This window comes from Leucoraja erinacea, chromosome 36 (assembly GCF_028641065.1).
Source record: "Leucoraja erinacea ecotype New England chromosome 36, Leri_hhj_1, whole genome shotgun sequence".
NCBI lineage: Eukaryota > Metazoa > Chordata > Chondrichthyes > Rajiformes > Rajidae > Leucoraja > Leucoraja erinaceus.
Window position 1 is genome coordinate 1,396,193 of NC_073412.1, and position 14,214 is coordinate 1,410,406.

The window sequence follows — 14,214 nt, forward strand, 5'->3', positions numbered from 1 at the left end:
CACATTGCTCCCAAATGCTGGTTCACATGTGAGCTAGGGAGGACTGTGACTGGATCACATTCTGTAATGTCTTCATGCTGGGTTTTATGCTGTTTGTTCCCTAAACTCTGCTAGATTTATGTCACACTCAACTTATCCTGCGTGTCAGATTTAGGCATCAATCCTCTTGCAAACAAGAGCACGTCGTATGAAATGTTCTGAATATTATTCAACACAGTGAAAGTCACCGTATATTTGAATGGCTGAAACACTGCAAAGCTAATCACTATATATGAGGAAGTAGACATACCAAACTTGGCATCGGCAGTTAGTTTTGTGATCTTCTCATACTGCAATTAGAGAGATAACAGACAATAAATGATAGTGAGGAAACACCAGGTTAAATATGCTGGCCTTCAAAAACACTAGTCTGTTTAAAGCAATCTCATACACACCTGACAATAAGCTTCATCCCAAGCTCATAGTATTGAATCACACATCACATCCACTAAGACCACGCCACCTCTACCAGTGGTCGCTGGGTATAAGGGGAACCAGATTCCGTGGCAGTGGCAGGTCATTTAACTTTTTATTCAATTGATTCTTTTTAGTGTTTGACCCTAACGGCGCCTGCACACCTTATACCTGCCACTCGGGAAGATTCACAGAAGGTGCCTGACACTGTGTGATCTAGAATATCTACACAGTCTACTCCAGAACATCTCTCAAATGCAACCTACGTTATTCTAGAAAGTCCACAGAAGATGACATAAATATTTACACCCGTTAACAGTTGTTAGTGACTCATTCGGCATACTCTAGAACATTAGTCAGTGACACAACCTGTATACTCCAGAACATTGGCAGGTGATGCACACTGTACTCTAGAACATTCGCTGGTGACCCACTCGGTATACTCCAGAATGTTTGCCAGTGACCTACACTGCATTCTAGAGCAGTGGCCACTCTAGAACAAGGGTTCCCAACCTGGGGCCATTTGGAATGGAGATGAGGAAAAACGTTTTCACCCAGAGGGTTGTGAATCTGTGGAATTCTCGGCCTCAGAAGGCAGTGGAGGCCAATTCTCTGGACGCTTTCAAGAGAGAGTTAGATACAGCTCTTAAAGATAGCGGAGTCAGGGGATATGGGGAGAAGGGGAGAAGGCAGGAACAGGGTACTGAGTGTGGATGATCAGCCATGATCATAGTGAATGGCGGTGCTGGCTCGAAGGGCCGAATGGCCTACTCCTGCACCTATTGTCTATTGTTCAATTAAATCAAAGACAGAAAATCTTCACAAATGGAAAAAAAGCCTTCCATCAAATGTGACAATGATTACTGAACCCACCCCCACCAGCACCAAGGCTCCCCCCACCCCCACCCCAACAATCCCATCCCACCCCTTTAAACCCTCAGCTTCAAAGATCATGCAATCATACATGCAAAAATAAATAAAAGCTCCTTACATCAATCCCATCTCCCAGGAGATCTCTCAGTACCTGGACACAGAGCAGTTTGATCTTCACAGAGGACTGCAAGGGTAAAAGCAAGTGCGTTAGAGGACTCGGGGACACACTGTGTGTGCATCTTACTCTCACCTCACACACGGATTGCCAATTCCACCTTGAATGTGAAACCCTCTGCTACTGAAGGTGCAGCACAAAACAAATGAGACTGTTCAACACCAGCAGCACAAGGCTGTCAGTACAAAACACCAGCAGCACAAGGCTGTCAGTACAATGCCGGGGTCAAGGAAGGAGCGTTCCCGTCGATCGCGGCCCTGTTTCCACCAATCTTTCCTCCACCACACACAAGCGACAAGACAGACACCATTGTGTGCAGATGCGGAGAAGTGCGTTCATCTTCTAAACTTCTAAACTTGTGTGTGGACTCAATAAGGAGTACCATGCTACACTGTGCACCATATTGTGGGATTTTAATTATTTGCTTTGTCTATAACATTAATCTTTAACGAACAATACTGTACTCATGTCTGAAGGTATATAATAATATACCTTCAGTCTGAAGATGGGTCTTGACCCAAAATGTTACCCATTCCTTCTCCCCAGAGATGCTGCCTGTCCTGCTGGGCTACTCCAGCAATTTGTATCTTAGTACTCTGCCCCACATTGTTTTTTTTAGTTTAGTTTAGAGATACAGCGTGGAAACAGGCCGTGACCATGGCGACCAACTTTCGCATCCAACAAACTAGGGACAATTTACAGAGAGCCAATTAATCTACAAACATGTACGTCTTTGGATTGCGGGAGGAAACCAGGGCATCCGGAAAAAACCCGCGCAGGTCAGAGAACGTGCAAACTCCGTACAGACAGCACCCAAGGTCAGGATCGAACCCAGGCCTCTGGCGCTGTGAGGCAGCAGCTCTATCGAGTTGTACCAATACTAAAACCAACAGGAAGGATGTGGAGGCTTTGGAAAGGCTGCTTACCAGAATTAAATGTAAGAAGGAACTGCAGATGCTGGTTTAAACCGAAGTTACATAGAAAATGCTGGAGTAACTCAGTGGGACAGGCAGCATCTCTGGAGAGAAGGAATGGGTGATGTTTCGTGTCAATGCCCTTCTTCAGACGGTGGTCTGAAGGCTGATGAAGGGTCTCGACCCAAAACGTCACCAATTCCTTCTCTCCAGAGATGCTGCCTGCCCCGCTGAGTTACTCCAGCGTTTTGTGCCTTTCTGCAGTTCCTTCCTACACTTGGCTGGGCACGATGGCTTGGTTAAAAGGCAGGCAGAGCAGAGTGAACGACATAGCAGGCACAGGTCCAGGAGGTTGGATACTTAACCACTTTAGCCAAGGTGCTGATTTCGGCCAAAACCCAGTCGGGACAGTCCAGGTCGCCACAGAAACGAAACCTCTGTAGAACAGAACAAGAGTCAGAGTGAATACCTTGTCCTGGGCAGGGATGCAACTGCAAGTCACAGGGATTTATTTCAAAATAGAGGTATAGTGTCAGAGAAATCTCCATGTCCTTATCCAAAAACCACTATGCTATCCGTCTCCACCCCTGGCAGCACGTTCCTGACACCCACCATCCTCTGTGTAAAGAACACACATTGTACAGAGTGGCACAGTGGTGCAGCAGTGGTGCGCCAGAGACCCGGGTTCTAGCCTGACCATAGGCACTGTCTGTGTGGAGTTTGCATGTTCTCCCTGTGACAGCGGGGGTTTCCCCCAGGTGAAAACAGAAAGAGAGAAATGGATACAGAGATAGAGAGAAGGAATAACAGAGGGGGAGAGAGAGAGGGAAGGAATAGCAGAGGGGAGAGAGAGAGAAAAAGATATATAAAGAGAGAGAAAGAGACAGAGATAGAGAGAGAGAGAAGGAATGACAGAGAGAGGGACAGAGAGAGATAAAGAGATAGACAGATAGAGAGAGAAGGAATAGAGGGAGATAGAGAGAGAGAAGGAGAGGGATAAAGAGAGAGACAGAGAGAGAGAAGAATAGAGGAGAGAGAGAGAGATAGATAGAGAGAGAGAGAGAAGGAATAGAGGGAGAAAGAGAGAGATATAGAGAGAGAGGAATAGAGGGAGAAAGAGATATAGAGAGAAGGAATAGAAGGAGAGAGATAGAGAGAAGGAATAGAAGGTGAAAGAGAGAGAAGGAGATAGATTGATAGAGAGACAAATATATATATATAGAGAGTGAGTGAGAAAGGGAGAGAGAGGGAGGGGAGAGGAGGAATAGAGGGAGGGAGAGAGATAGACAGAAAGAGAGAGAGAGAGAAGGAATAGAGGAAGAAAGAGAGAGAGAGAGAAGGAATAGAGGAAGAAAGAGAGATAGAGATAGAGAAGGAATAGAAGGAGAAAGAGAGAGAAGGATATAGATTGATAGAGAGACAAATATATATATATATCTAGAGAGAGAGAGAGTGAGAAAGGGAGAGTGAGTGAGGAGGGGAGAGGGGGAACGACTGACAGGGGACACAGATGTTGTTAGACGCAGCGTCCATGCCCCCCCCTCACCATGGTTTCTCTCCCCGCAGCCACTGACTGACCCCCCCGGGTTGTCCGGCCGACCGCTCGCTTTCCCGGGGGATGCCGGCGGCGCGGTTGGCCGAGCGGCAGCAACTCCGGCGGAGGACCAGCAGCCAGCCAGTCCCCACCAAAGATTATAGAGGAGCTAGGATCTTTGGTCCCCACTCCTGTTCACCTCCCTCTGCACTCTCTCTCTCTATACATATAGATACATATATATATATAGATCGATGGAGAGAGATATATATAGATACATATATATATATATAAAGAGAGAGAGATACATGTAGATACATGTATCTATCTCTATATATAGATTCAGATTCAATTTTAATTGTCATTGTCAGTGTACAGTACAGAGACAACGAAATGCATTTAGCATCTCCTTTGAAGAGCGACATAGCAAACGATTTGAATTAGAAAAAAAGAATAAACTCTTTAGATTCTGGTCCGGGGGGGGGGGGGGGGGGGGGGGGGGGGGGGGGTGGTGATTGGCAGTCATCGAGGTACGTTGTTGAATAGAGTGACAGCCGCCGGAAAGAAGCTGTTCCTCGACCTGCTGGTTCGGCAACGGAGAGACCTGTAGCGCCTCCCGGATGGTAAGAGGGTAAACAGTCCATGGTTGGGGTGAGAACAGTCCTTGGCGATGCTGAGCGCCCTCCGCAGACAGCGCTTGCTTTGGACAGACTCAATGGAGGGGAGCGTGGAACCGGTGATGCGTTGGGCAATTTTCACCACCCTCTGCAATGCCTTCCGGTCGGAGAGACAGAGCAGTTGCCATACCATACTGTGATGCAGTTGGTAAGGATGCTCTCGATGGTGCAGCGGTAGAAGTTCACCAGGATCTGAGGAGACAGATGGACCTTCTTCAGTCTCCTCAGGAAGAAGAGACGCTGATGAGCCTTCTTGATCAGAGTAGAGGTATTGTGGGTCCAAGAGAGGTCATCGGAGATGTTGACTCCCAGGACCCTGAAGCTAGAAACACGTTCCACCTCCGTCCCGTTAATGTGGATGGGGGTGTGCGTGCCGCCTCTGGACTTCCTGAAGTCTACAATGAGCTCCTTGGTCTTCTTGGAGTTAAGGGCCAGGTTGTTGTCAGCGCACCATGCTGCTAAGTGCTGGACCTCCTCCCTGTAGGCCAGCTCATCGTTGTTGCTGATGAGGCCAATCACCGTTGTATCATCTGCATACTTGAGGATGGTGTTAGTACCATGTACAGGTGTGCAGTCATAGGTGAAGAGGGAGTAGAGGAGGGGGCTCAGCACACAGCCCTGAGGAACGCCGGTGTTCAGGGTGAGGGTTGAAGAGGTGTGCTTGTCTAACCTCACAGACTGGGGTCTGTTGGTTACAAAGTCCAGTATCCAGTTGCAGAGGGAGGGGTCGATGCCCAGGTTACCGAATTTGGTGATCAGTTTTGATGGAATAATGGTGTTGGATGCTGAGCTGTAATCGATGAACAGCATTCTTACATAAGTATAGATACATATATATATATAGATATATGTATCTATCTCTCTCTTTATATATATATATATATATATATATATATATATATATCTCCATCGATCTATATATGGATACATATATCGATCTATATATAGATACATATATATATATATATATAGAGATATATAGATACATTTATATATATATATATATATGTGGTGCTGCAGTAACACCAAAGATCTTTGGGTAACACCGCCAGCCCTCTGTATGGGACGGATGACAAAAGCTGCTGCACTCGCCGCCGCGGCTCTTTGTGGCCGCGAGACGCCCGGAACCGGAACCGGAACCCGGGACACACGGGGACCCGAGACGCAGGGACACACGGAACCGGAACCAGGGACACACGGGGACCCGAGACGAAGGGACACACGGAACCGGAACCCGGGACACACGGCCTCAGGCTACAGGGTCTTTGGTTGGGGACAGAGGTACACGGTGTGGGGGTGGGGGCTGTGTGTGTGGGTCTGTGTCTCTGTGTCTCTGTCCGTCTCTGTCTGGGGGGCGGGGGTGGGTGGAGGCGCCACGGGCCTGGGCTGTGGATGGGACAGGCCGTGGGGGGGGGGGGGGGGGGGAGGGAAGGGGGAAGGGGGGGAGGGGAGGGATATGGGGGAAGGCAGGAACGGGGTACTGATTGGGGATGATCAGCCATGATCACATTGAATGGCGGTGCTGGCTCGAAGGGCCGAATGGCCTACTCCTGCACCTATTGTCTATTGTTTAAAGGGGGCATGAGGTGAGGTGGGGGGGGGGGGGGGGGGGGGGGGGGTAGGGAATGAAGTGAGGGGGATTCAGATTCAGATTCAATTTTAATTGTCATTGTCAGTGTACAGTACAGGGACAACGAAATGCATTTAGCCTCTCCCTGGAAGAGCGACATAGCAAACGATTTGAATAAATAATAATAAATGTCCGGGGGGGGGGTGGTGATTGGCAGTCACCGAGGTACATTGTTGAGGGATAGGGAATGAAGTGAGGGGGAGGGAATGGGGGGAGGGAATGAAGTGAGGCAGGAGGGGGTGGGAGCAGGAGAAGGGAGGTTTCAATCCAGTTTAGTTTACAGATACAACACAGGAACCAGGCCCTTGATTTCACCGAGTCTGCGCTGGCCAGCGATCACCTTTTCCAATCCACTGCCAACACACTCGGGCTAATTAACCTGCACGTGTTCGGGATGTGGAAGGAAACCGGATCACTCGGAGGAAACCCACGCAGTTATGGGGAGGCCGTGCGAACTCCACACGGACAGCACCCCGAGGTTAGGATCGATCCCAGGTCTCTGGCGCTGTGAGAGGCAGCAACTCTACCCGCTGTGTGGACAGGGGATCGGTCAATGGTCTGCAATCTCCCATCAGGAGAAGATGAAGAAAATGTTTCTGTCGGAACAATGAACTGCAGGTGTTGGTTTGCAAAAGAAGACGCAAAGTGCTGGAGTAACATAAAATTCACGTTATAGGAACAGAATTAGACCATTCGGCCCATCAAGTCTACTCTGCCATTCAATCATGGCTGATCTATTTCTCCCTCTCAGCCCCATTCTCCTGCCTCCTCCCCGTAACCCCTGACACCAGCACTAATCAAGAATCTATCCATCTCTGCCTTGAAAACATCCACTGACTTGGCCTCCACATCCTTGGTAGCTGAACGGTTCAGGCAGCATCTTAGAGGAACATGGATGGGTGACGTTTTGGGTTGGGACTGTATTTCTGACTGAAAGGTTTGTGTTTGCTTTGCAGGGAGTGAGAGAGCAGCAGTGACCAGTGGCGCTGGGCTGCCATGCTGGAGAAGGATACGGTCTTTGGCGAGGTGACGACATGGCTGGCGGAAGCTCAGGCGACGTGTGCCGGGATTTCCTGCGTAACGTGTGCAAGAGGGGCAGGCGCTGCAAGTTCCTGCACCCGGAGGTGAGCGAGGCGGCCGATACTGCGGAGGAGCCGGCGCTGGTTAGAGGCGAAGCGCCGGTGTGCCGGGACCACCAGAACGGTGAGTGTCAGCGTGGCGCCAAGTGCAAGTTCCGCCACTTTGAGAGGGAGTCGCCGGAGCAGGTCCGCTCTCCCATCGTCTACCACATGGACCCGTACCACACCGAGTTGTACGAGGAGCAGGCGCTGAAGAGGAGGCGGCTGGAGAGCCTGCGCTTCGACCTGTACGACCACGGCGTCCCGCGACCCTTCCCCGTCGACTACCGCTACCTGGAGGAGGAGAACCTGATGCTGCACAAGAGGGTGGAGGAGCTGAAGAAACAGGCGTCCAACCTGATGGCCACCAACGAGGTTCTGCTGGAGCAGAACGCTCTGTACCGTAACCAGCCCAAGATGGTGACGCTGACCACCACAGCAGGAGCCGAGCAACAGCTGGCTCCCCCCACTGTGGCCACCGTCACTGCATACAACCACACCATCGTGCAGGCCCACAACTCCCTCAGCAGCCAGGCCCTTCAGCCCCGGCAGGAGATGGTAGCCCAGGCCAGCGCCGTGCCCCTGGTCTCCACCGCGCCCGCTCCCCCTCCTCTGCCCCCTCCCCCCGGGCAGCACATGGCCACCGAGCTGGCGCTGGCTCAGACCATCGCACAGAGCATGGCAACTCCGGTGACCATGACACCGGTCACTGTGTCCATCACCCAGGCCATCCCTGGCATCACAGTCAGCCACGCCACCACGCCCATGGTCAGCTATGCCATCGCCTCCCAGAGCATGAGGATCACACCCATGCCACACTGAGAACAAGCCCCCCCCCCCCCCTCTACCCACTTGGCTTGGCTGCACCTGTCAGACCAAGCCCCAACCCCAGATACCTCTGTGCTTTACCACTCTCACTTCTAGTCTCCACTGTGCACCCATCTCCTGATTTTTCTATGGATAGGCTCTTGCGTTTGCCCGTTTAATCCGTGTGAGCATAATTGAGGGGCAAACTTAAGATGCAAGCAGCCAGAATTGTCCACTAGTTAGTAATGTTTTATTGTGTCTGCCCCACTGCTGTATGGTGACCATTGTAAAACCGCGCTCCTGTGGGAAGCTTCCTTTGTTTGAGACCATGTCCATCACTGCAGCTCGTGATTCGGGAAAAATGGACCATCTTCGTAAACAAAAGGACACAAAGCGCTGGAGTAACTCAGCGGGCCAGGCAGCGTCTGTGGAGAACATAGACAGGTGACATTTTGTGCCCTGATCCGTCTCTAGGCGGGGATAATGACACCAGCGTGCAGAGACTTCCACCTCTCACCAGCTGTGTCCTGATTGTAGTGGACCTACTGGCTCCTGTGTTGCGATGGAACTGCAGTTCCCCCCCCCTGTGTCCGACTCAAGCTGCATGTACCCAACCCCTGCCCCCAGCAACACAGTCCCGCGCAGCTCTTCCTCCCGGATCTCCTTATCAGAAAGCAACACAACACAGTACATCAAGGGGATGACATTTCAGGTCGGGATCCTTCAATGTCTGAAGAAGGGTCTCGAGACTCATCTATCCATGTTCTCCAGAGATGTTGCCTGACCCCCTGAGTTACTCCAGCACTCTGTGCTGTCTCGTGTAAACCAGTATCTGCAGTTCCTTGTTTCTACAGCTCTGTTTCGTGTTACCCTGCTTAATTAATATGGATGTCGGACAGGTGAAATAAAGCCGATTTAAATGGCTCGCCTCCGGGGGAAATAATGAGACGAAGAGAGACAAACTCGGAACTGCAGATGCTGCTTCTCACAAAAGGACACAAAATACTGGAGTAACTCAGCAACCCTTGGAAGAGTCACAACCTAAAATGCCTCAACATCCTTTGTTCGACAGAGATGCTGCCTGACCCGCAGAGTTACTCCAGCACTTTGTGTCCTTTTGTACATTAGTCAGCATCTGCAGTTCTTTGTTTCAACATCCTTTGTGCTTTGTGCCACCAACATCCTTGGTCACGAGTCATGCTTAAAATGTGTTGGTCCTTTTCAAAATGAAAATTGTCAATTCTGCAGTTTGAATGTGATTTCTATTTAAAGTTTCATCTTAACTGGTACAGCTGGTTTCTTGTTTCTCCCTTATTCTGCACCTCTGTTTATAACCTGCACAGATTACACCACTTTTATGGATCCGAATACTGAGGTGAATCCTAAATTTTAGACCTCGTAAATCCTTTAAAACGTGGGGAGAAATCGGGGCTCCCAGAGAAAACCCACGCGGTCACATGGAGAACGTGCAAACTCCGTACAGACAGCACCTGTAGTCGGGATTAAATCCGGGTCTCCTGCGCTGTGAGGCAGCAACTCTACCGCTGCAATACTGTCCAACACTTCACACCATTTAATCTGAAATATGTATATCGTAGCCAGTGCAAACATTATATCTTAGCAGCAAGCTGGGATAACTTGTCTATTAGCACAGTAAGTTTGTTTAAAGGATCATAATTATGCCTTTCCCCATGATGGCAATGGCCACATTAACCACTGCACACTGCGTCTGCTCACAATGCCTTGGATTGAGGAGAGGATGATGTAATTCTGATGAGAAGAGCTAATGACAAGGATTTCAACTCCTGTGGCCCATTCACCTTGAGTGAACAAGCCGTGAAGATTCGCCGCTGTTGATTGCAAACAGACACGTGGTTAGAGGGGGATATGGATCACGTGCAGGCAGACAAGAGTTGGGCACAGACATAGAGGGACAAAGAGCCTGTAGCTGTGCTGATCTGTACCCCTCAATGTGAAATGTCATAGAGTGACACAGCGTGGAAACAGGCCCAGCTTGCCCACACCCGCCAACATCTCTCATCTACATTAGTCCCACCTGCCTGCGTTTGGTCCATATCCTCCCAAACCTATCCCATCCATGTACCTGTCTAACTGTTTCTTAAATATTGGGATGGTCCCAGCCTCAACTACCTCCTCTGGCAGCTTGTTCCGTACACCCACCACCCTCTGTGTGAAAAAGTTAACCCTCAGAATCCTATTAAATCTTTACCCCTTCACCTTAAATCTATGTTCTCTGGTCCTCGATTCCTCTACTCTGGGCAAGAGACTCTGTGCATCTACCCGATCTATTCCTCTCATGATTTTATACATCTCTATAAGATCACCCCTCATCCTCCTGTGCTCCAAGGAATGGAGACCCAGCCTACTCAACCTCTCACTGTAGCTCACACCCTCTAGTCCTGACAATATCCTCGTGAATCTTCTCTGTACCCTTTCCAATTTGACAACATCTTTCCTATAACACGGTGCCAGAACTGAACACAATGCTCTCAATGTGGCCTCACCAACGTCTTGTACAACTGTAACATGACCTCCCATCTTCAATACCCGATACTCTGACCGATGGTGCAGGAACTCTGCGAATCGAGCAGCATCTATGGACAGACGAAGTTTCGAGCGGAAGAGGGCCCACAAAGGAGCCCACAATGCTCCATTGCTGGCTTTGTAAGAGGTGATAATGAAGGGATTTGTGCAGAAAGTGTGACAATAGACAAAATAGGTGCAGGAGTGGGGTAAAGTGTCAAAGGCTAGAGGTGAATAGGAGGTCAAAGGGTGTCAGAAAAGGAGGGAGGGATATGGGTGGAAGGGTGAGTGTGCTGAGGTACAGTGACAAGCTTTTGTTTGCCTGCTTTGCAGTCAAAAGAAAGACTGCATGAATACAATCAGGCCGTACACTGCACAGTTAAAGGATAAATGGTACCACATTTAGTGAAAGATATATGAAGTCTGATTAAAAATAGTCCAAAGGTCCACCATGAGGTAGATGGGAGATTAGGACCACTCTTTAACTGGTGAGAGGACGGTTCAGTTGCCTGATAACAACTGGGAAGAAAATGTCCCGAATCTGGAGGTGTGCACTTTCAAACTTACGTACCTCTTAAGAATAATTTAGGTACATGGATAGAACAGGTTTAGAGGAATGTGGGCCAAAGGCAGGCAGGTGGGAATGGCTTAGATGAGGCGTGTTGTGTAGAGACCCTTCTTCAGACTGGGAGTCGGGGAGAGGGGAGACCAGAGGTATGGAGGTGTTCTGAACAAATCAGAGCCGGCACCGATGACAAAGGAAAGATGGAGCCCACAATGCTCCATTGTTGGTTTTGTAAGAAGTGATAATGAGGGGATTTAAACAGAAAGTGTGACATTACCAGTAGAATTCTTTATTAACTTCATTTACAACCAGATCTAGCAGTACACAGTGGACCCCCACTGCCTTAAAGCTGATGCTCCTGGACAGGACCAGAGTTGAGTTCTTAGTTTGGGTTTTTTTTTAATTTGAGTTTGGTGCGAGTGGTGTAAATATGTTCACGAGATGGCATTTCATCACAAGCTTTCACTTGTTGGTACTGTAGATCAGATTAAATGTTCCAAGACTTTCTCTCTCCTTAGGGAATTGGAATAACATTGTATACAGTATTTACTTTAATGTCATTTCACTGAGTACTTACAAACACAGAAGAAACTAAAACATTGTTTCCCAATCACTTCCTGTCAGTGCAGGAAGCAGTTAATAAAAACAGAATAAATAAATACAATTTTAAAATTAACATATCTAATATAGACCTGATAATTGAACTAAAAACACATTCAGACCGAACAGTGGCTTTGCCTTGCTGCCAAAGTATGGGCGAGGTTAGATGTGTTGGTGTATGATATATGGGGAGGGGACACAGTCCGTTAACCAGTCTTATTGCCTGTGGGAAGAAGCTGTGGAGCATCCTGCTGGTTCTGCAGCTGATGCTCCTGTATCTCTTCCCAGATGGCAGAATGGAGAAACATAGAAACATAGAAATTAGGTGCAGGAGTAGGTTATTCGGCCCTTCGAGCCTGCACCGCCATTCAATATGATCATGGCTGATCATCCAACTCAGTATCCCGTACCTGCCTTCTCTCCATACCCCCTGACCCCCTTAGCCACAAGGGCCACATCTAACTCCCTCTTAAATATAGCCAATGAACTGTGGCCTCGACTACCCTCTGTGGCAGAGAGTTCCAGAGATTCACCACTCTCTGTGTGAAAAATGTTTTTCTCATCTCGGTTTTATAAGGATTTCCCCCTTATCCTTAAGCTGTGACATATGTCCTGGACTTCCCTAACATCGGGAACAATCTTCCTGCATCTACCTGTCCAACCCCTTAAGAATTTTGTAAGTTTCTATAAGATTCCCCCTCAATCTTCTAAATTCTAGAGAGTCTAGAGAGAAGATGTGATGTGATGGATGATAGGGGTCTTTAATAATGGGGATTGCATATCCTTTGTCAGAGTGGTTCTATTTAACTTAAAGGTTTGGGTCCAATTTTAACCCTGGGAAATATATTACCTCGTTTTTTAATGCTTAAAAAACCCCACCCTTTACCCTTCGACCAATCTTGCAGGGTTAGGGTTTCAAGCCCCTCTATTGAAGATTCTCGCTGAGGGACATATTTATTTCCTACTCACCTCTCTGCCCACCAGGGCCTATTTATTTCCCTCATGTCTAGAAATATTAGTTTTCTAGACACTGAACCATACTGTTTACAGCGAAATGATTCTGATTTTAGGTTTGTGTCACATTGACCCGACTGCCTCAGAATGAATTTCCCGAGTAAATCTCCCCGTGATCGCACGGGTTTCCCCCGAGTTCTTCGGTTTCCTCCCGCACTCCAAAGACGCGCAGGTTTGTAGGTCAATTTAAATTGTCCCTAGTGTGTGGAGGGTGTTGTTAAGGTGCGGGGATCGCCGGTCGGTACAGACTCGGTGGGCCGAAGGGCCTGTTTCTGCACTGTGTCTCTAAACTAAACTAAAAAAAAGTGATGGAGGCACAAGAGCCTGCAGGTAAGGGTTTCCTGCAGGAGCTCTGGTTTCCTCCCACATCTCAAAGTCATAAGGTTTATATGTTAATTGTCCCTCCTGTAAAACTTGCCCTTAGTGTGTAGGGAGTGGATGAGAAAGTGGGATAATATAGAACTAGTGTAAATGGGTGAATGGTGGACACGGTGGGGCTGAAAGTCCTGTCTCCATGTTGTACAGACACTCGCCGACTTGAGTAAGGGTTGTGTCCCATGGGCTCTTGTGTAGGTATGGCACATGTTCATTTACTGTTCAACGTGGAGGCCACGGGGGGGAGCTCCAAGGTGGAGACCACGGGGGAGCTCCAAGGTGGAGGACACGAAGGAGCTCCAAGGTGGAGACCACGGGGGGAGCTCCAAGGTGGAGACCATGGGGGGAGCTCCTAGGTGGAGACCACGGTGGAGTTCCGAAGCAGAGGCCATTAAGGAACTACGAAGGGGAGACCATGAAGGAGCTCTGAGGTGGAGACTACGGGGGAGCTCCGGCGTGGAGATTATGAAGGAGCTCTGCCTCTCGGTCTGAAGAAGGGTCCCGACCCAAAACGTCACCCACTCCTTCTCTCCAGAGATGCTACCTGTCCCGCTGAGTTACCGCAGCTTTTTGTGTCCATCCACAGGGGGGAGCTCCAACACTGAGACTACATGGGTGTCAATGGGATTAAATAATTGCTTATGTAAGTGCGAGTTTATCTACGCTCCTCATATCGTACGTCTGCGTTTAACGTGCCTGTATCTCCAAACTAAGTGGAGGGAATTGGACCAATAACATTGTGGGTCGGGACCCTTCTTCACACTGGCCCGATACGTCATGTTGAGATCTAGAAATCTGCTTTCCCCACCGCTGTAATCTTGACTTTCAGAAAGTAATTGATATATTTTCCAAACGAGAAGTAATTACAGGGCTATGCAGGAAATGAATGGACAGGAGATAATTGGATGAGGTAGAGTCAGGGCCGTTGCAACGGG

The 14,214-nt window shown here is 48.9% G+C and overlaps 2 protein-coding genes across 4 annotated transcripts in view; one reads left to right on the plus strand and one right to left on the minus strand.

The window, feature by feature from the left end:
* The window catches only part of commd4 (COMM domain containing 4), a 126,333-nt gene that overhangs the window by 4,692 nt on the left and 107,427 nt on the right, over window positions 1–14,214 (minus strand). For 2 of the 3 annotated variants that reach the window (XM_055662892.1, XM_055662889.1), the window contains exons 2-5: window positions 3,962–3,989; window positions 2,781–2,852; window positions 1,445–1,510; window positions 290–329 (exon numbers count right to left, since the gene is read on the minus strand). In XM_055662892.1, the coding sequence (XP_055518867.1) occupies window positions 290–329; window positions 1,445–1,510; window positions 2,781–2,852; window positions 3,962–3,964 (181 nt within the window). In that variant the 5' untranslated portion in view covers window positions 3,965–3,989. The remainder of the gene's footprint in view (window positions 1–289; window positions 330–1,444; window positions 1,511–2,780; window positions 2,853–3,961; window positions 3,990–14,214) is intronic. The other variant, XM_055662891.1, reaches the window with a different exon arrangement.
* Window positions 7,216–9,470, plus strand: LOC129713660 (zinc finger CCCH domain-containing protein 10-like). The gene has a single exon (XM_055662888.1). The coding sequence runs from the start codon at window positions 7,291–7,293 to the stop codon at window positions 8,194–8,196; it is 906 nt and encodes a 301-aa protein (XP_055518863.1). The 5' UTR covers window positions 7,216–7,290; the 3' UTR covers window positions 8,197–9,470.